The sequence below is a fragment of the Perissodus microlepis genome, chromosome 15, assembly GCF_051167445.1.
Source record: "Perissodus microlepis isolate ML-2025 ecotype Zambia chromosome 15, ASM5116744v1, whole genome shotgun sequence".
Lineage (NCBI taxonomy): Eukaryota > Metazoa > Chordata > Actinopteri > Cichliformes > Cichlidae > Perissodus > Perissodus microlepis.
This window is the reverse complement of record NC_140475.1, coordinates 1,012,422-1,032,693: the sequence shown is the minus strand read 5'-3', so window position 1 is coordinate 1,032,693 and position 20,272 is coordinate 1,012,422. Positions and strand designations below refer to the sequence as shown.

Sequence of the window (20,272 nt, the reverse complement as noted above, 5' to 3'; positions counted from 1 at the left end):
TCAGTCGGCAGGTGTGCGACGTGCACGCAGTGGCAGACACACCTGCACGTGTATTTTTAATGAGGAACTGTGCGTTTCCTCGCTGGTATTAGTCGTGTCATTTTCTCTAAGTCCTTTTTTCCCTTTCTTGTTGTTACAGAGACACAAAGAAAGCGGATGATATAAACCGCAGCCTGACGTCCTCCACCAGAGAAGGTACATCACTCATGACCACAGCATGCTTCATGTTCGTACGGTCGGCACTCCAAGCTGCCACTGAGACACATCAGCCAGCAGCACCACTGTGGTTTAGACGATCTTAGGTAGCTGGGATCAGCCCGCGGTTGTTGTGTTAAGCCTCAGAAAGCTCCTCGTTCTCTGGGCTTTCCAGCCAAACCTTCGTTTGGTAGTTACAGGATCTGAGGAGGATTACCAAACGCTCAGGTTTTCCAAAGGTCTCTGTGCAACTTTGCAATGAACAAAGTTAAAAGAGAAAATTTGAAAAGGGTCTGTGCATTGTTTAAACACCTCTGTGTAATTTCATAATTGAGTGTAGCATCTGTCAGTGGGAACTTCCCCGTTTTTTATTTTTGTGTTTTTGAGGGTCGAACATGTTGCCTGAATTTATTTATTCATCTAAAAAGGAAAAAATCACCAGTGAGCTTATGGTAGGTTTAAAGTACGTTTTTGAGACTGCCATGAAATATCTGTCAGTATTTTCATTTTATCTGTCATTTTTTTATTTGAAAGAATAAAGCTCCAACTCTACAAATAATTTGTGTTACCAGTTTGCTCAGATCAGGATTTTCTTCCTGAGCACGTGTTGGTTAGGACTCCCCAGACGGCAGAGGAGGTCGTTTAACCAGAGAACTCATTTTGGTGCTTTAAGTGCATAGAATTAGCTTTAATTACAAAGCTTAAGTAGCCTTGAGATGGCAGCACAGACTGCAGCAGCAATGCTTAAGTTGAGATTAAAGCAGCAGAGTTTTGGTCTCTGAGAGCAGCATAAAGGTAGCTCATGTCTTAACACAAAAATCTACTCACAGAACAACAGGCCTCGGCTTTACCATTTAGACATGCAGATTATGTTCAACAAATTACATTTTTAATTTCTTCTCTTTTTTAGGGAAACTGCTTTAATCTGGAACTCACTTCATGATTTCTAGTTCCACTCTCAGCGTATTCTTCACTGAGTCGTCTCTTCACACGAGTTTCCACAGATACTCGATAACTGACACTGAAAGAGGAAGAACACAACAAAACCGCCTTTATTAAAACAAATCGAACATAAAGGAGTCGCAGTTATATCAAAGTTTGATTCCAGTAGCTCAAAACACCAAATGAATGTAATGTTACCTGAACTGCAGACTGTAATAAGAAGCGTGCTGATGTGCACATTAATACCTCACACACCTCATAGACTGTATTTAAAGGATGGCTGGTGGAGTTTTAGATCCTGCATCTTGTCAGGGTATCGATCGCGCGTCTGAGCGTTTCCACCATCGCCGCCATCTTGGTTGTGCAAAAAAAAAAAAAGGGATGTGATGAGTAAAGATGGGTCTGGGTGTGAAACCACGTACTCACCGGCTGGTGGACTACTTGTCAACCACAAGTCCTTAGCTGTTGGGTGTGTGCTCTCGTGCCACCGATGATCATTCATTTTAAAACATAGTATGATTGATATTTACAAAATAGACTTGTTTATTTATTTAATGTGACCCACAACGTGTGACCGAGCCCATCAATTCTTGGAAAGGTGTTTAAAGGTCAACACAGAAAACCATAAACGTCCATCTCAACCTCAGCTCTCGACAGCGGCCTTCAGATGGAGTTCAGCTTTAAGCTTCCTCCACACTGGCTTCATTTTCTGACCTGCGTCTCACCTTTTTACACCATCTGTGGGCAATGGGAGCTAGCTAGGAGGGAGCTAGGAAGCTAATGCTAGCATCGTCACAGGCCCAAACACGATTTCTGTAAACACGCTGTAAACATTCGACCTGTGAGCCCCCCTCCCCCCACCCTCTTCCCACTTGTGTCTCAAGTGAAACAAGACACTCGCACAGACACTACTGTTGGTGTATTACTGGCATACCTGTAGTACCAGGTGTTACCAAGAAGCTCGAACTAAGAGACACAACCTCTGCTGCAGGACTCTCCATAACTACCTAATGATCTGAGAGTAAACATTACCCAGACGTGTTCTTTGTTGTGCAACCTGCCACTCGCTGGTGTAATTCAGCCCATAAACATAAGATGGTGACGCGGTCACATCCCATTTAGATGCGTCATTAAAGGATGCTGATTGGGTTACGTTCAGATCGTCAGAGAAGATCAGTGACATCATGAGAGCGATATTTGCACTGACTGGTTTCACGCCTACAGTGTGTGCTGGTTTTTTATCATCTCATATTTAGTTAATTGAATACAAAGTCCAATAATTCTCCCGTCTTTGTACAGTTTAAAAAAAACTATACATGTGCCAGATGTTGTATTCAACTTTTAATACAATAGAGTAAAACTTTAAATGAGCTCACCTTTATTATAGCTATACTGTAGATAAAGTGATTGACTGGCTGTGTGAGTAGGTACACATGCACATACATGAATCGTTAAAAGTGAGCTGGTGTAGTTTAGGAACGAGAGCGTGTAACAGTGCACGAGAGCGTGTAACAGTGCACGAGAGCGTGTAACAGTGCACGAGAGCGTGTAACAGTGCACGAGAGCGTGTAACAGTGTGCAGCCAGATCCTGCAGAATGTCAGGGAGATGCAGCAACAGGTGAAATCCCCAAACATGTGAGGTAGGCTCAGCTTTGAGCCAAGGAACTGAAGCGACTCGTAGTGCAAAGACTTCAGAGAGGTACTGATCACAGTGACGCATGACGACTTTAGACCACATGGTTGTTTCTTAAATGTTTGATCAACGTCTTTTATTCCCAGTGCACACAAAATGAAAAAGACCACAAATGTACTTGACTGGACCGTTTTATCTCAGAGGGAAAAAATTCCCATCGCAGTCTTAAAGTCAGCTGTCAGTTTTAATGGTTCACTGGTACCTGAGGGGTGGGGAGGTGGAGATGCTGCAGAATACAGCAGATGAAGCAGCTGCGGACTCATAGCCACAGTTTAGACTCTGCCCTGAACAAATAAGGCTTGCACGGCAGCACATGTACCAGCATGACACGTCACAGTAGTTAGTGAATGTAGGCATACGTCAACACTGCCCCCTGCTGGTGCAACCCCGAGTCTGACTGCTCTGCATGAATTTAATAATCTGATGCGTTTTTAAGGTATATAATTTCCTCCCAATCAAAGGCTGTAGGCACAGCATGCAGCCTGTTATTATGCACACAGTTATATCTGAATTTATGACGAGCGCAGGATGTGCAGCGAATACCACGGTTGAAAAATAGCGGACAGCTTGCTGGAGGCTGTGCAGAGAAATGCAGTGTGATTATCATGTGCACGCTGCTGCACAGAGTCTCTATTGTTGCCACTTCACTGTCTGGCTTAAGTCGAGGGAAGTTGGCTGTTAATGTGTGAGAAAAGAAGACTCGTGTTTATCTTTACTGTGTAAAAATGCAAGTGTGCCAAATATACTAACACAGACTTTAAAATCATTTTTGTAGCAGCTAATTCAGTTTTTAAAAATAAACAGGGTTACACTGTTCCTATCTGCATCTCTGTGAGTTCCTGACGTTATGCTGCTGTAGGTTTAGGCCCACTGTGATTACAGAGTTTGTGACCACCCGTCATAGCTGGGGGAGGGAGACTTTTCCCAGGAAATTGCTGCCCTTTGCCTCCAATAAAAGCTTTATAGAGTGTAACTGTAATTTAGGACTCTGCGTTTGGCTGATTTCAGAGACGCCTGAATCTAAAAGAAAGGTTAAGAAACTAGACTTTTGCTCAGGTTGCTTTCACAGCCTCTTGACTGACCAGGAAACACACGTGTGAAGAGACGGCGATGAATTGCACCTGGATAATCATCACCTGCATTTTCAGATCAGCTAGCAAAGCTTGGTGCGTGGTTGGTTTCATTTCTGTCAAAGGAATGATGGACGGAAAGGTCGGCAGCAAGGATTCAATTTAGAAAATAAAAGGACAATAACAGTTTTTCCCACACTGCAAATGGTACAGTAAACATAGCCAAACGTTGAAGTCGGCGTATACGTGAGCCAAGAGCGCAGACTTTAAGCTTAGCTGACTCCACCCACCTTGTATTTGAATCTTTTGTTTGCGAGGGGCAGCCAATCAGGAAGAAGAAGAGAAAGGGCATTAAAAACAAAAAGAACTTGACTAAGAGCAAATATTTAATTTTATTTTGTAAACTTTTGATTGATAGTTTTGTCTGTTTTGAAAGTTTTCACTGCAGGTAGTTAATTAAATCCTCAATTAAATGGAAAAGGCCTGGTTGGTCTTCAGAGGCGCTGCTGTAAGGCAGCATCATTTAATATCCAGCTCCTGGTCTGAAATCAGCCACACTGAACGTGTTTTTGTGAAACTGTATGTACTGGTATCTGTTGTGGTGACGACTCTTTTTAACCATCAGGTTTGCTGGAATGGGTAACCTGCTAAAAGTCCTAACAAGGGAAATAGAGAACTATCCACACTTTTTCCTGGACTTTGAAAGTAAGTGTGGCGGGGCAGCGGGACAAAAGCTGGATGGAGAAGGAGGTGTAGCCTGCTCTGCTCTTTCTTCTCTCTCCGTCAGCCTCTGCTCTCAATGACCAAACTGTCTTTTTTCCTCGCCCCCCTCTTGGCTCGGTCGCGACCTCCCGCAGCATCGCCTCTGATCGGCCATCGCTAATCAAACAACTTTCTTTTCTCCCTTTTTTCGGTGGCTCTTTAACATCACACATGCTCTTCCTCCTTTCTTTCTCCTTTCTCTCTCTTGCAGAAACCAAATGGGGAATCTATTAAAAGTGCTCACGTGCACAGAGTTTGAACAGGGGCCGAACTTTTTCCTTGATTTTGAAAGTGAGCGCAGCTTCTGCCTGTCCTCTTGCTCCCACACTCTCCTTTTCCCTCAACCAGTCGTCCCTTTAGCCTCTCTGTAGCCGCTCCGGCTGGTCAGGGGTCAGACTGTTCAGCCGCTGTGAACCTTCCTCCATTGAATTTCTAATGTTATTAAAATTCATGATTAATTTCAGCCCTGCTTTAGAATAGGAGCTCTTTTCTTTGTGTGCCAAGCAGAAGAGGAATGGATCTGACCCTTGACCTTTGCCGTCTGCTTTTACTAACTCGTCCGCATGCACCTCTTTGTGTTTGTGATACAGTTCATGCACCCAAATGTGACATAATGTAAACATAATGTTTATACACACACACACACACACACACACACACACACACACACACACACACACACACACACACACACACACACACACACACATTACGCCTCCACAGTGGCATTTCAGCAGCTCGCACGATGATAGGAGTGGAAGGTTTTTGAAATGCAAAGCAGCGCAGACACAGTTTTAATGTCAGCGCTGCTCTATATTTAGACTCTCTGTGGTCATGATAACCAGCTCTCTATTCTGAGTCTTAGACGGGTCTGTCTAGGCTTGGAGAGTTTGCATTACCTCACACGTTTTTACAACTGAGCTGCCAGAGCTGAGATGACGGGTTACGCAGAAGCCAGTTCACGGTGTCATAAATATGCATGCAGCAGGAGACAAAGAGCCGGTGAGCTCGTACGTACATTAGACCTGATAATTGTTTCAGTCAGTCACAGCTGTTGCTCGAGCACGTACAAGCTCCTTCTGTGGCTACGGCACGCTTTGGATGACCCTGTGCAGGCACACTGACCTTTGACCCCCACACACACTCTGCCCATCTCTCACCTTTTACAGTCAAATATTCAAAATATCTGCCTTAATGTGAGCTGCCATATTCAGATACGTTTGTGTGTTATTGGCGTAAATGTGGCCTCGTCTGAAGCTCGAGGCTGCCGCGTGTATTCGGTCCGAGGTGCTGGAAGACGATGGAGCCAGTTTAGTGCTTTTCACTGCACAATGATTTGGCTTTTTGCAGTTAAAACCATTAAAGGCAGTTTTGTTGGTTTGACTGTAAAAGAGCTCAGTTGTATTGTATGAAGTGATGTCCCTCACTCGAGCCGTGCTGCTGAACGTTTTTGTTCTGTTGGGTTTCCCATTTCAAACGAACGGCGAGTTCCGTTGTAGCAGCGAACGCGTTCAGCGAGCATGCTCGTTTCCTCCACTCGGTGCTAGCTTTCATTAACTAACACGGTTTCACATCAATATGGAAAAAATCCACTGAAGTTTGTCTGTAATTATACAAGAGACGCGTGTCATTTGTTGGCTTGTGTTCTGACATATGTTTGTGTTTAGATGCACAGCCGACAGACGGAGAGCGTGAGGTGTGGAACCAGGTGAATTCAGTCCTCCAGGAGTCCGAGAGCATCCTGGGTGGCCTGCAGTCTTACAAAGGGGCTGGCCAGGAGATCAGAGATGTAAGGAGAAACACAGAGACACGGCATGGCGAAGAATCCTGAGTGGAAATCTCTAGATTCGTTCCGTAATGCCAAATACGGCAGCTGTCCCGTCACTAACTCCCAAACCGTGTGAGCGAGTTATGATGTCGGACTGACGCAAGTTCACGACAGCTTCAGCTGTGTTGTGGGAGCATTTCTACTCCTCACTGTTCTTGGCTTATTGTAATCACATTACACTTGAAGCAGGCTTTAGTCACATTAGTGTGCTGTGCATGCAGTATGGATGCACAGTCCCAGTGATCACTGACATCAAAGGTATGGCCTTCTCCTGCTCTCCTTCAGTAACTGAGCTCCCAGCAGACCCACAACGTTTGCAGAATCTCGTTACTAAACAGCTGACTGTGAATTCAATCAGCTGCCAGAATGAGCTGCAAGTCAAGTCCTTCATGCAAATTCTGACTGTAATCAGTTGTCCTGGAGGGGGGAGCTTTGCTGACGCTTCTGTGCAGTTATTAAGTTGTTCACTTTGATTTCAATAGGAACAGAAGAACTGCATACATGGAAAAATATATAAAACTATAATAATAATGGACTTTTAGTGTGTTTATTTAAGTGTAACTGTTTCCATCTTTACAGCGACAGCAAGTGGAGAGACGCCTGCCACCACACGGCTCAAACTGCTGCGAATGCTTCTGTTATCATACAGAAAGCCCTGTTTACCATTTTAGATCTGTGTGCGTCGCTCCGTGCTGTCGAGATGCGTGTGACGGTTGATGAGTGTTTCTTTGGTTCCAGGCGATCCAAAACCCCAGTGATCACAGCCTGCAGGAGAAAGCGTGGAACTCCGTCTGCCCGCTGGTCATCAAACTCAAGAGGTTTTACAGCTTCTCCCTCAAACTAGGTGCTGAACAAACGCCTGCTTTCTGTCACTGAACAGGTTACGTTAAAGTCAAATTTCTCATCACATTTAAGATTATGAATAAAGAGAGTGTGTGTGTGTGTGTGTGTGTGTGTGTGTGTACAGAGAAGGCTCTGCAGAGTTTGTTGGAGTCCCTGACGTGTCCGCCCCTCACGCCCACTCAGCACCTGGAGAGGGAGCAGGCGCTGGCCAAACAGTTCGCTGAGATCCTCCACTTCACTCTGCGCTTTGATGAGCTCAAGGTCTGTGGAAACACTCGAGCTAAACTCAGACGCGCACACAGTCAGCCTTATCCCGATACCTCGTGTGTTGTCCTGTACGGTTTTATCAAACACTGACGTGTGTGATGGCGAAATGATGGACTGTCTCTTTGTTTTCCCGTAGATGAGGAATCCTGCCATCCAGAACGACTTCAGCTACTACAGAAGGACCATCAGCAGAAACCAGATAAACAACATGAACGTGAGTCTGGGGAAAAATCTTTTCCTGGTTTAGTCAGATTTGTATCTGGAGGACGTACTCGGTCTAAAAGAGGGTCCCTTTCTTTTCTCGCGGTGAACCCGAGTCAGGACGAGAACAAACTGATCAGATTAGTTTTTTCATCTAAACTTGGCAGAGTAGGGCGCTTGTTTCTGCTCAGCAGTGGGAATAAACCTGAAGCCTCGTGGTTATTTCTGCACCCACAGCTGGACATTGAGAATGAAGTCAACAACGAGATGGCCAACAGGATGTCTCTGTTCTACGCGGAGGCCACACCCATGCTGAAAACACTCAGCAATGCAACCACAAGCTTTGTGTCAGAGGTACGAGTCTAACACAGCCGGCGATTTCCTCCTGGCTTTAATGATGCATTTCATGAAGGCAATATTAGTTGAGTCTGTCCTCATAAATGTGACACAAATATCAGCTTTTTTTTTGTTTGGTCATTTCCAACTGATTGTTTTCCACAGTGGGTGGATCTGTCACAGTGGGTGGATCTGTCACAGTGGGTTGCAGGTCAACCTTCAAACATTATGTTTCAGCTCTTTAGTTTTCTGTGTGTCTGAGGCCAAACACAGAAACACTTTACTGTTATTGCCATCGTTGTCACTCACATTGTAACCGGAAGTCTTTTTAATCCTAAACGTGGCGCACGAGAAACTTTACATCAGGTCGACGCAACGACTCGGATGGCGTGGAGGACACAGAGTTCCCACAGAAGTCTGAATCAAGCTTTAGAGTCAGCAGTTAACCAGACAACATGTCTGTGGACAGGTTCAAACGTCTTTACTGTCAAGTGACCGATGCGGCCTCTTAAACTCATTTAGCTAATCTGACCGCGCCATCAAATTACTGTGTAGGTCAGTGTTGTCTCTGCCCTCTCCTAGTTTAGTCCACCATGAACAGGCAGTGATTCGTATCGAGCTTTTTCACTCTCAGCTAACACACACTCACACAGACACGCACACACACACACAGATTGGATGGACGTTTCACGGGTCCTTGACTCTCAGGATCTTACCTGAGGAGAAACCACAGGAGCTACAGATGGAACCACAGACCTTCAGCTGTAGACGAGCTTCTCTGAATACTGAGCCACAGCTTTGATCTTTCAAATGACAAAAAAACACTACATGTGGCACTTTAGTTTATCTTTCTGTGAATGATTTTCTTTTGTTGCCCAAAGTTCCTCTTTTATTTCAGGACAACGAGGTTCAAAGTTCCTTTTTGCACTTGTTTTTCAGAAATTTAATTTCAGGTCTAAAATTATTTTACCCATCAGCCTTTGTAATGATAACGTGTGACTTTGTTTAGAACAAGACGCTTCCACTGGAGAACACAACAGACTGTCTCAGCACCATGGCCAGCGTCTGTAAAGTCATGCTTGAGACGCCGTGAGTCACACACACACACACACACACACACGTAAATCATTAAACTTTTCTGATCCTCCTCTTGTGTGCGTGCAGAGAGTATTCGAGTCGTTTCAGCAGTGAGGACACGCTCTTGTTTTGCATGAGGGTCATGGTTGGAGTCATCATTCTGTATGACCACGTCCACCCCAACGGCGCCTTCAACAAGTCCTCCAAGATAGATGTAAGGCGCGCGCGCACACACACACACACACACACACACACACACACACACACACACACACACACACACAGTATTGTAAGTCATTGCTGACATCATTGATTTGTCTTCAGATGAAAGGCTGCATAAAAGTCCTGAAGGACCAGCCAGCAGACAACGTAGAAGGTCTCCTGAATGCACTCAAGTAGGTTCACAGCTCGTCTTTGGATGCCGACTGTTCCTGTGTGGGTTTGATTCTGATTATATTAAGATTCTGACTCATGCTATGGATCAATTTTGGCTTTGAAAGTTATGAGAGGTTGTACGTGTGCCTGCCGAGGTAAAGCCGAACTGCAACCATTTCCACACAGTTTCCTTAAAACACCACCTCTGCTGAAAGCAAATATCCGGTTGGACATGGCCTGGTCTTTACAAAAGGGAGCTGGCAGGTTCAAGTATGTGTGATGTCACACTGGGTTGGTTGGTACAGGTGATAGTCTGGTGTATTTGAAGCCAGCGAGCAGGTTTAGGTGGCTGCACACGTCTCCAGCTACCTTATCATCTAACCCAGCGTCCCCGACCAGTTTATGTCCGATGATATTTTCACAGACCGGACTTTAAGGTGTCGCGGATAAATACAACAAAATAAATCAGTATAAAAAAAAAGAGATTTATTCATAACACCCAGGGAAACCGAGTTAACAATAAAAACACTAAAAAAAACATAAATTTCACACCTGAGCCTCAACTCTGGCGTCCGGATTCCTAACGAATCACGGACCGGTGCTGGCCCGGGGGTTGGGGACCGCTGGTCTAAACCACAGCAGTGTGAACGTGTCTGAGGAGCACAGTTTCCTGAACCGTGGGAAGTTTCCTGACCTGATTCTCACAGAACTGTCCAAACTGCATGTGTGAAAATCGCTTTTGTGTTTGTCAGCAAGAATTCCTTTGGAGCTTCTTTACGCGGCCTCGATGTTTTCATTGGTGCACTAACGTCCACTCCGACTCCTTTTTTCTCCTCAGATTCACCACAAAACACCTGAATGACGAGACCACTCCGAAGAACATCCGGACGATGCTCCAGTAATATTCCTTCTCTCTTATATAAATATATATATAAATAGATATGAAGAGGATCACTGCTCTGACCTCAGATAAGATGTATATGTTTACATTATTTAAAGAGTCGATGTTAATACTTTTGTGTATTTGCATAGTGATTCCCTCCAAGTTACTGAAGCCTGCAGATCATGTACACACTGTGCAAAAAGAAAGAAGCTTCACATAATTGCCTCGAGCGGTCAGAGCACAAATGATGGTTGCCTATCAGCCTTACATGTACTGAGCTTTGCGAGCAGCGCTCACAAATAAAGATCCCAGGCAGCAGGAAAACGTCCTTTAAAATGTACTTTTTCAATTTTTTATTTGGAACTGTGGCCATCAAACTGTTTCTCCTCAAATCCAGACAGACGCTGAAGATATTTCATCTTCACGTGTGTCGACTCGCGCACAATGAGACGCACAATCATTCTAATCGTTTGTGTCGCCGTGAAGGGCTGAAGACTAAAGCAGGGGGCGATGTTTCACTAAGAGCACCTTGGTGTGTTCTCTCTCTTTTCTGTGTTCAAACTCCAGCAGCCTTTGAATTAAACCCACTGTGAACATGAAACCTGACTTTGCACGTCCAGTGAGATCCAGCGTGTCAAAGCTGAGGGGTGCGACTGATGAGAAGTCGGTGAAAGACGTCACCGAACCCGCCGCGTTTTACTCAGTCGTGTTTGACTTGCGTGACAATAATTGTGTGTTTTCCGTCTTCTGGGTGACTTTTAATCTGCGAGGCTTTGCTGTTGAACTTTCTTTAAAAGAAAAGCCAAAAATGTCTTTAATTTTCTGAATAAATTCTGTTTTTCTTCTGTTTTCCACTTTTGTTTGTGAGTCTCTTTGAGGAAAGAATTGAGTAACATTTCTCCTGGACTGGGAGGGGAAATGTGTCCAGATTGTTTTTTTTATATGGTTTTTGATCATGTGTAAATTCATCATAGTCTTCTGAGCAATTCCAAGACTCACGCCTGAGAAACTCAAATCAAACATCGGAGTGTAAGGTTGTTGTCACTGATCACGGCCTGTAGCTCGTTCTTCTAAAACCGCGCTCTGCTGTCGTTTTAGAAGAACGGTTCTCTCTGATTTTGGGGGGTTTTGTTTCGAGCCTGCTCACAGGCGGTTGGACAATCTGTGCTTTAATTTTCGTTTTAGTTCATTTGTAATGTCATCTGATCACCGGTGCATCAGGACAGCACGTCTATTATACGAAGCAATGAGTCCTCGTGCACAGCAGTCAACTTTTACTTTGTTTTTGTTCAACTGCTGTACGCTCTGTTGTTTGAGCCTTTTTACAACGCGACCTAATTACAGTAATAACTGTGTCATCCACCGAGTGACGATTAACCCCTGTGGTGTCTGTGGCTCATTGCGAAGCGCCACATTTGCCTTAAAATCTGCCGCAGGCCGACACGTGTTAGGACGTAACCTGTGAAACATCCACAGTTTTACTTTATTTTGAATCCAAAAGCCATAAATACACTCCTGGTCTTTAACACTCATCCTCTGATTAGTTAACAGTAAATTAACACAGTCTTTCATATAAGTTTCTTTCTCTTGTATTTAGTAATATATATACATACATTTTGGACGCCATGTTTATATGCAACGAGTGAAAGCTCGTTTGAAGCCGGCTGTGCGTATGAGAGTGATATTTCATATCTGACTGAAGTGGATTTTTTTATTATTATTAATAAAAAAATGACATTGTCTGTCATAATTGATGTACACGAGGCTTCCCTCTTTGCCCAACATATGCTGTGTGTTGACAAGTTGTTTTGAATACTGATCAAAATCAGTTACTTTGTCTCAAACTGACATTTACTGTTAAGTATTTCTGGAGTTCAGACTCACTGGTGTTAGAAATGGTTTTGCTGTGTTGTTGCATATTGAATGGGACGTGTGGACTGGATAATAAAGGTGGTACATTTCTTACACACATCGTTTGTTTTGGCGTTCTTGTGTTACAGCTGATTATAACTCAGCAATTTTAAACTGAAGTGTTCATGTTAGAAGTATTAAAACGTCTGTATATAAAATGCAGCTGTTTTGATGCTTTAAGTTTTTCAGATTTTAAAGTCTTGTTGTTTTTAAATTTGGGTAAATATTTGGACAAACGTGTGAGCTCGTCTCATTAGCATGGTGCATTTGTAATGTGCTGATCTGGGCTAGCAAAAAGTAGACTTTAAATATACTTGGTGTCCATTATTATCAGAGCCCGAAGAGCTGCTGGAGACATAAAATCATCAGGAAATTATTAATTGTTGTAATAAATCAAGTGCGTATAGGTTCAATTTTTTTGTAGACTCTTACAGGGTTGGAGGGGTTTTTTTGGGTGGGGAGGGGGGCGGTGTTCTAAGTTCATTTGCCCATCCCGTCTGTTAACACAGTACTAATACAGAAATACGTTAGAATTACTGTCTACAAATGGGTGACATTGTCTCTTTGTCATTTCTCTTATAGAATTAAATGTCAAATACTTTTCCTAATGATCCATCTGTCTACATCTAGTCAGGGTTACACACTGCATGTGCAGAAAGATTGAAGCTCCAGGTCTTGAGGTTGCAGACTGTACTTCCTCCAGGAGGGGGCGATCTACTTCTTCTCTTGCGAATGTGATGCAGACGCAGTCCAGGGCTGAACCTCAAACAGGGGTGTACCTACAGTCAGTGAATACAGTTTTTAAGACTGGTAACACCTCCACCACTTCTCACACACACTGTTCCTCCTCTGCTTCTCAGACTCTTTGCAGCTTTTGTTGGTGTCATCTTTCAGTGCTGATTGTACACTGTGGACAGGCTTAAATCAATCAAATTATATCACACCAGTACACCATAGATCAGAGCTATACACAATATAGATTCTTTAGGATTTTATAAATCCACCCCTCCCTTGATTCTGGAGTTTAAGAAACATCTGCTTAATTATTTGCTTTTTAAAAAAACAAGATTAGTTTGTTCGCCTTCATAAACTGAAGAATCAGCTCTGAGCATTTTCCATTCTTAAGCTAAATTTTATCCACTCAGTGTTTCTTCTGCTACGAAGCAGATCTCTCATGTTAAGTAATATTTCACCAAGGACCAGGTTAGAAGTGTGATGCCGGCTGCATATGTAAATATCAATCACTATTCGGACATGACATTGTCCAATACAGCAGGAAAGGGACAGGCTGGGGTGGGTTGCAAAGCATGTGCCACAATTGTTAGGCTAAAGCAAAACATGCCCTGTATGAGACCTACCTAACTTTTTATACAAGCGCACAAAGAGTATATTAATATTTTGCAGTACAGAGTAAATGATTAATCTCCTCTCAGCATTTGGGAGCGAAACTGCACGCAGTCACTTTCCTGCAGAAGCTTTTGAACCTACAGTTTGTCCTGAGGGGGTTTCTTGTTGATGTGGGGTTACATCATACTCAGCCCAGAGGAACAGCAGGAACTGTGAAAACTTACTGGGAACGCTCCTGTGTGAACGCTGGAACGCCCTGAGCGCTTCCACACTCAGCCGAGGCACCGGCGTCCTCGCCGGCTTCGGACGGATCCCGGCGTTCCACTGGGATAAGTGGAGAAGGCGCTCAGCAGACTCCCCAATGACGGGGTGATCAGCGATACTGTGCGATGTCCATGTGGGGTGAGTTTGTGTCTGATCATGAGGAAGACTGTGGGGTCTGCTGCTGGAGCTGAGGAACATCTGAAAGAAGAGATGTGACCTCATAGTAACACAGTCTAAGTGTGGTATGTTGTATAGTGCAAACCCAGATCTTAAATAAATATACAGTAATTCCACCAAGGCCTGAATATTAGATGCAGCAGTGTCCTCTATTTCACCCTCTCCTCCACCCTTCTCTCAAACACCATCATCAGCATAATTTGCCTCCCGCTGTGCAAACGCTGTTCCATAATGCATGATGCCTGCTGGATGCAGTCTCCAGAGATTTGTCTCCGTTTATTATCTCCCTGTGATTAAGACAAGGAGGTCACAGCCATATGGCACTGATGATGAATGGGGAGTGGTTTACCAGCGATTTGGCTTTGCGTAGTTTATAATTTGCTTCAGAGAGTGTTTTCTTTTTCCCATCATCCGCCTTTGATGTGTTAGTGCAGCAGGTGGAGGCGCTGTTGTTTCTCATCTGCCTGGAGAAAGACAGCAGAGTCAGTAAAGGGGAACGATTATGCATGATAACGACATCAGTTTATCTACAAGTGAACGCTGTGATGAAACCGCTCAGCCCTCAGACAGTTGTGAGGCAGAAATCGCCCCAACCACCACCTGTTCAAACCTTCTGATGGGGCAGCCAATAAGATGAAAGTCGAAAACTGAGAATCATGAAAAATTACTGAAGTGCAAATTAGTTAATCAACTATTAAGTCCAGGCAACACCTGCTGACTCTTGCACTGCCACTCTAAGGTGAGTTACAAAGGGTTCCTCCAAGAGCTCTAAATAAATTAAAATGCCCTCCTGCAATATCCTGGTCTTTGGGTTCTCCCAGACCTGAAAAACACCGTGATGAAAGCACGGTGTGAAGAAAAACCTCTGATGCTACCCTCTCTCCACAAGCAAGTCTAAAATTTCCCGGACGAGCACCCAAATATGACATAACCCAGCTCAAACGTTTCTAGTTCCTTTGTGGATATAATGTTGATATAATAAATATTGGTCCCCATTTGAACCATAAACAAGGACAAAGCAGTTTGTGCTTTAGAGGATGTCTACTCTATGACTGATAAGTTTCTTTCACATATTATGTCTGGTTAAAAAACACCGAGGCATTCATCTGGAGCTGTCAAAGCTCTTTGTGTTGTTAATGTCCATCATTTATATCCATTTTGGCAGATGGCTTGGTTCTGCTGTAGGTCTCTTCCTGTTGAATGGGAACTCTTTCTCTCCACAGACACCTAGTGCATGCTAACAGGACACTGTTTGGGATTTATAATATTTTTAATGCCAAATGCACCTGTTCTTATATAGCACTTTTCTACTCTGAGCAATCAAAGCACTTTTTCCCACTATGCTATTTCTCTCTGCAATTTAAACACATTCATACTCCAACGGATGCACTACAAAGCGTTTTAGGGTTAGTGTCGTGCCCAAGGATATTTGACAGACTGGAGCAGACGGGGCTCAAACTACCAACCTTCCAATTAGTAGGTGACCCACTCTACCACCTGAGCTACAGCCACCGTGGGGCCGTCACTATAAAGAACCTTAAAGCCTCATTAATGCCAGACGTGATTCAGCAAATGTTCCCTGCCGTCTTACGCTCTCAGCGCCTGTTCGATGGGGTCCAGATTGTCCAGGTAGTTGAAGCGCAGTGTGTCTTTGGGACGTCTGTCAGAGTCTCTCCATGGTGGGGGTGCACCTGGCTGCTTCTCCTTTCTCAGTCTTGTGCTGGAGCTGCTTCCAGGTTGCTGCTTGGTGGATGCTGGACACTCCCCCAACCTGATGGCTGCTATTTCTGACGGCTCTTTGTGACCACGGCTTGCTGCTGCGACATCTGAAACCACAAACTGCTGCTGCGATGAAGCACCCTGGGGAAAAAAGGGTCTTTTATTTGTTTTGTTTTTGAAAGCTAAATTTTAATAATGTTATTTTGTCTTATCGAGTTGTTAAACAAAGGTAGGATAATTGTTTAAATCTCTTCTGGATCTCCTAACCTGCAGGACGCTCAGCCGCAGCTCCTGGACTGTCTGGATGTAGTGTCTCTTCCAGACGCCCTGTTCGAATGGTGTCGGGGAGGAGCTGAGGAGCCAGCCGAGCCTCAGACACTTGGGCATCCACAGCTGGTCCAGCTCCACAATGCTCTTCCACTGCCAGCTCACCTGCGCATGGATCGAATCATTCATTTACCAGACTTCTTCACAAGAGCAAGGGTCAAAACTTTACGTCACTCCCCATTAATGAATCCACGTGTACCTGGGCACATCGACAGAGGCTGCGTGGGTCCAGGAAGGAGAAGAGATACAGGGAGAGGGCTCTGGGGAGCAGGCAGGTGAAGTCTGCGGCCTGCAGGGGGAGCTGTCTGCTCACACTGAGGCTCAGGAACCTGAGCTGCTCCACTGAACAGCTCAACACCAAGTCCTGCAGCACCGCCTTCCTCTGACTCTCAGACCACCTGTCAAACTGGTAAAGACATGAAAGAATACAGCAGAAAAGCCGTCTTCAGCTAAACTGGATCAGATGGAAAAAGAAGTCTGCAGTGAGCACAGCATGGTTTCTAACTGCTAACTGGATTTGTGTGGGCTTCAGCTCACGCTGGGATCACTGTAAGGGCGCATTAGGTGCTTCTTCATTCATCTGCTCACACATACCCACTTTGCCAGAAGGCTTCGTCTCTCTTCAAACACCTACAATGAGACAACAGTGACAAAGGTTAACAACTATAGTATCCAAAGTATTCAGTTTTAAAGTTTTTAGTTGTTTAATCTTTCGAGGAACTTGGTATTTATGGAAGACCAACACCGTCAAACAGAAAACAAGGAAATGAGCCAATGTTGTTCAAGCTTCCACACTAAAGCAAAGCCAGCCCGGTGTTCTTCTGACAGTGAGGGCAGTCACAGCCTGCTGCTGATCCACAAATAATCAGCTCACAAAACACTTTTAATGACAGCGCCTTTGTTTACATAATGAAGCAGGACCAGGACCAATGAAGTGACCAATGCAACCAGTACACAGATACAAATAAATTAATGAATGCATTTCATTAAAATGAATTTCTTTTAAAAAAGTAAAAAAACCCAAATATTTGCATATTAATTTAGATATTATTGCCTGTCTAGATCATCCACGGACATTATTATGAATTCCTGAATTCCTGCTTTGTGACTGTGTTTACTAAACACATCATATGTTAAAAAAATTAAATCAAATTGCCGGCATAAACAGGAAGCAATAATTTAAAGAAAAATTAAAATCTGAGGCTTATTTATTTAAATAATTAGTCATTAAGAAAAATTTGCTTCATATAAACTGAATGTATGCCAATAAAGTAAATTCAATTTAGATCTAATCAAATTATTTTATTGTGGATAATTTTGGGGGGTTTCAAGAGTGCATCAGGCAAACACCTGGTCCTGCAAGCACAGGCTGAAACAGACATAAATCTTACTGCAGCGAAGGGAACATTTAAAAGGAAGCTGAGAGTCGCTTGACTCCACTGTTAGAGTTGTTTTATGTACTTCTGTGGAAGTTTTGAGGGATCAGTTCTGTACTTTTGTGTACTTCACCAGCTTTAACACAGAAATGTACATTTTGTCACACCGTTCATCAAAAGATGTAGTTAGTTTTACTTTCTACAACACTGCTGTACATCTTATAAAAGTTACTGAAACTATTAACAGCCACCCTTTGGCTGACGGCACAGTTTCAGTGTAAGCTGATGTGACCTTGCTGTTGGCCCGCGGGTTGTTCAGAGGAGTCCAGGTGCTCAGTTTGGTCTGCGTCTTCGCACAGCTTGCAAAAGATCTTGTTGCAAGTGCCATCACAGAGTGCGTCAGCAAAGATGATGCTCTAGAATACAAAAACAGTAACTGCTACTCAGGTATGTATTGCTTTTCCTTACATTGTGTACATGTGTGTACATGAAGCAGTAGTGCCTAATAGTTTCATGTTTTTAAAATCCAGCCAACACTAACACAGTCCTGCGGTGTTTCACTCACCCGCAGCTCCTCAGCTCAGCTCGCAGAAAGAAATTCAGCTCCAAACTCACTTTGTAGGTGCGCGCTCGGCCCGGCCTTGGTGCCCACACACTTCTTTCTCCTACTTCCCCGTGGATAGTTTACTTGTTTCCATAGAAACTGTGAGTGTAGGCTCTCCTGCTTGTCACAGCCTGTGACACACATGGAGGCGGTGATGTGGGTGTCGCTGCAGAGAAAAGCACAGAGTGTGCGGGCCTCACTCGCTCTAATGATGACAAACGTGGTGCAGAAGTCCTGACACTGCAGTTAATATAAAGACCATCTGCTCCGCATTGGCTGACACAGCAACAGAAAAACAAAGCATTATTATTTACTGTCGCAGCAGCAGAACCAGCAGTAATAAGCCCGGACAAACGAATCTGTTTACGGAGTAATAACCAACAGTTGGTGTGTAATTAGAATCATAAACCAACAGCATCTTCAGAGCTGTGTCTGCTGTGTCCCGCAGTCCTCCAGCTCCACGCTTTCACTCCCAGCAGTCACACAAGTTTCTGATTCAAAGCCTGCTCGTTCTCGGATGGGCGGTCGCGCGCAACGAGGACAGAAAACCTGCTGCGAAGAAAAACGGAGAACTGCGTCAAGTTAGACACGCGGGAGTGTGACCGGAAACAAGAGCCCTGTGCCTTCAGAGTAATAGTTCACTCTTTATTGGACTGACGAAGAAACGTTTGTTTCACTGGAAAAGCAAAGACACCGAGAAGTCTTTCAAAGTCTCTCTGACGAGTTTTAAAGATTTGTCCTTCTCTCCGTTTTTAAGCCGCTTAAACCTGACCTGTGACCAGTCAGCATGAAACAAGTCACCTAACACAGCCGCTGTTTTCTCTACACATAACAGACAGGACGTCAGCAAAGAAGCAGTTTTAAATATGTGTATGTTTAAGCACTAAGCACTAACCAGTCGCAAAAGCATATTTGGTCCCAAAAGTTTAGCTGAACCTACAAACACCACCTACAGCAACACAGTTTGGCACCAAACGATTACTTTGCACCATTAAGATGTTTCCCAAAGAGCTGTTAGCTGAAAACTATTACAGCAAAACCAAAAGCCAGCCATATTACACAAATTCAGAATTGTGAAATTTACTACACAAATGTCTTAATGTAAACTTAAGAGCACAACTGTTTGGCTTTAACTATGTACTAGCTGGATTATATCATTTTGAAAACTAGACACGTGGAGGACAAACAGGAAGCTGTCAGCCAAAACCATCTGCAGCAGATCGCAGATCTAAACATCATGTCCTTAAGAAACAAGGGAAAAATCCACCCAAGACCTGACACGGGATCTGAGAGATGCATCTGGAGCTTCAGATAATCCGTCTACTGTTCACTGACGCTTCATCAGAAATGCTTTCAGTTGAAGGGCGGCTGCCAAGAAGCCATTGTTCAGGAAGTGAAACAGGGAGAAAAGGCTGAGGTATGCCACTTTACAGCAGAGCATCTGATTCCATTTCTTTATTTTTCAGCAAGGCGGTGATCTCAAACACACTGCCAATGCAGTAAAAACATACCTGGATAGAAACGCAAGACCTCTGTCTAACAAAATAAATAAATCTGGGTACATTCCCAGATGATTAAAATTTTGCTGGTAATACCTGAAATGAGTAAAGAAAATCAACAGCCTATCAATGCAAGATAATTCATAATTTTATTGGGGGGCTTATATTGGTTGGGTCTGATTATTGGGAGGGGGGGTCATAACCCCCCTGGAAATTACGCCCTTGTTTGAATGTCCTTCAAGAAGCCTGAGAACTATTCCTGAAGATATTTAAAGAAATGACAAGAAAGCTTGACTCTGGGAGTTCAGGCTGAGTTGTAAATAAAGGTGGTTCATATCAAATGTAAATCATTTAAGCACAATTTTCAACACTTTTAACTTTTATTGTTGAACTAAAAAAAGTTTTTATATTTTTGTATGTTGCAATAAATTGGGCCAACATCCGCGACTAAGGTGGCAAACAGCGTATCGCTTCTTTCATATGTATTCAGCTCGACTAAAGCTAACTGTAGTCGTGTTTTGGCTTCCACGAAGTCGGGCGTTTGTTGAAGAGGCTTTTAATTTGATAGTCCGTAG

At 43.8% G+C, this 20,272-nt stretch overlaps 2 protein-coding genes across 11 annotated transcripts in view; one reads left to right on the top strand and one right to left on the bottom strand.

Moving 5' to 3' along the window:
* Window positions 1–12,442, top strand: part of fam49a (family with sequence similarity 49 member A) — a 33,994-nt gene extending 21,552 nt beyond the window's left edge. Inside the window, exons 2-13 of one of the 10 annotated variants that reach the window (XM_084952374.1) lie at window positions 140–195; window positions 4,875–4,954; window positions 6,331–6,452; window positions 7,230–7,335; window positions 7,459–7,595; window positions 7,738–7,815; window positions 8,040–8,156; window positions 9,148–9,227; window positions 9,303–9,429; window positions 9,540–9,610; window positions 10,429–10,488; window positions 11,041–12,442. In XM_084952374.1, the coding sequence (XP_084808500.1) occupies window positions 4,882–4,954; window positions 6,331–6,452; window positions 7,230–7,335; window positions 7,459–7,595; window positions 7,738–7,815; window positions 8,040–8,156; window positions 9,148–9,227; window positions 9,303–9,429; window positions 9,540–9,610; window positions 10,429–10,488; window positions 11,041–11,050 (981 nt within the window). In that variant the 5' untranslated portion in view covers window positions 140–195; window positions 4,875–4,881 and the 3' untranslated portion in view covers window positions 11,051–12,442. The other 9 variants (XM_084952378.1, XM_084952376.1, XM_084952375.1 and 6 more) reach the window with 9 other exon arrangements.
* On the bottom strand, window positions 11,921–20,104 carry fbxo16 (F-box protein 16). Its single transcript, XM_084952371.1, has 9 exons — window positions 18,160–20,104; window positions 17,887–18,010; window positions 16,813–16,848; window positions 16,418–16,624; window positions 16,159–16,323; window positions 15,764–16,032; window positions 14,522–14,636; window positions 13,956–14,193; window positions 11,921–13,163 (listed from the first exon to the last, which is right to left on the bottom strand). Exons 2-9 carry the CDS (start codon window positions 17,980–17,982, stop codon window positions 13,099–13,101), a joined length of 1,191 nt encoding a protein of 396 aa, XP_084808497.1. The 5' UTR covers window positions 17,983–18,010; window positions 18,160–20,104; the 3' UTR covers window positions 11,921–13,098.
* Between the last annotated feature and the right edge of the window lie 168 nt (window positions 20,105–20,272).

Bases quoted from the DNA above. Each gene is read 5' to 3' on its own strand.
- fbxo16 (XM_084952371.1), bottom strand. From the start codon at position 17,982: ATGGCACTTGCAACAAGATCTTTTGCAAGCTGTGCGAAGACGCAGACC. The intron at 16,324-16,417 runs GTACACGTGGAT...ATCCATGCGCAG, and splicing joins GCCTCTGTCGATGTGCCCAG to GTGAGCTGGCAGTGGAAGAG. The intron at 14,194-14,521 runs GTAAACCACTCC...CTCTTCTTTCAG, and splicing joins TACGCAAAGCCAAATCGCTG to ATGTTCCTCAGCTCCAGCAG.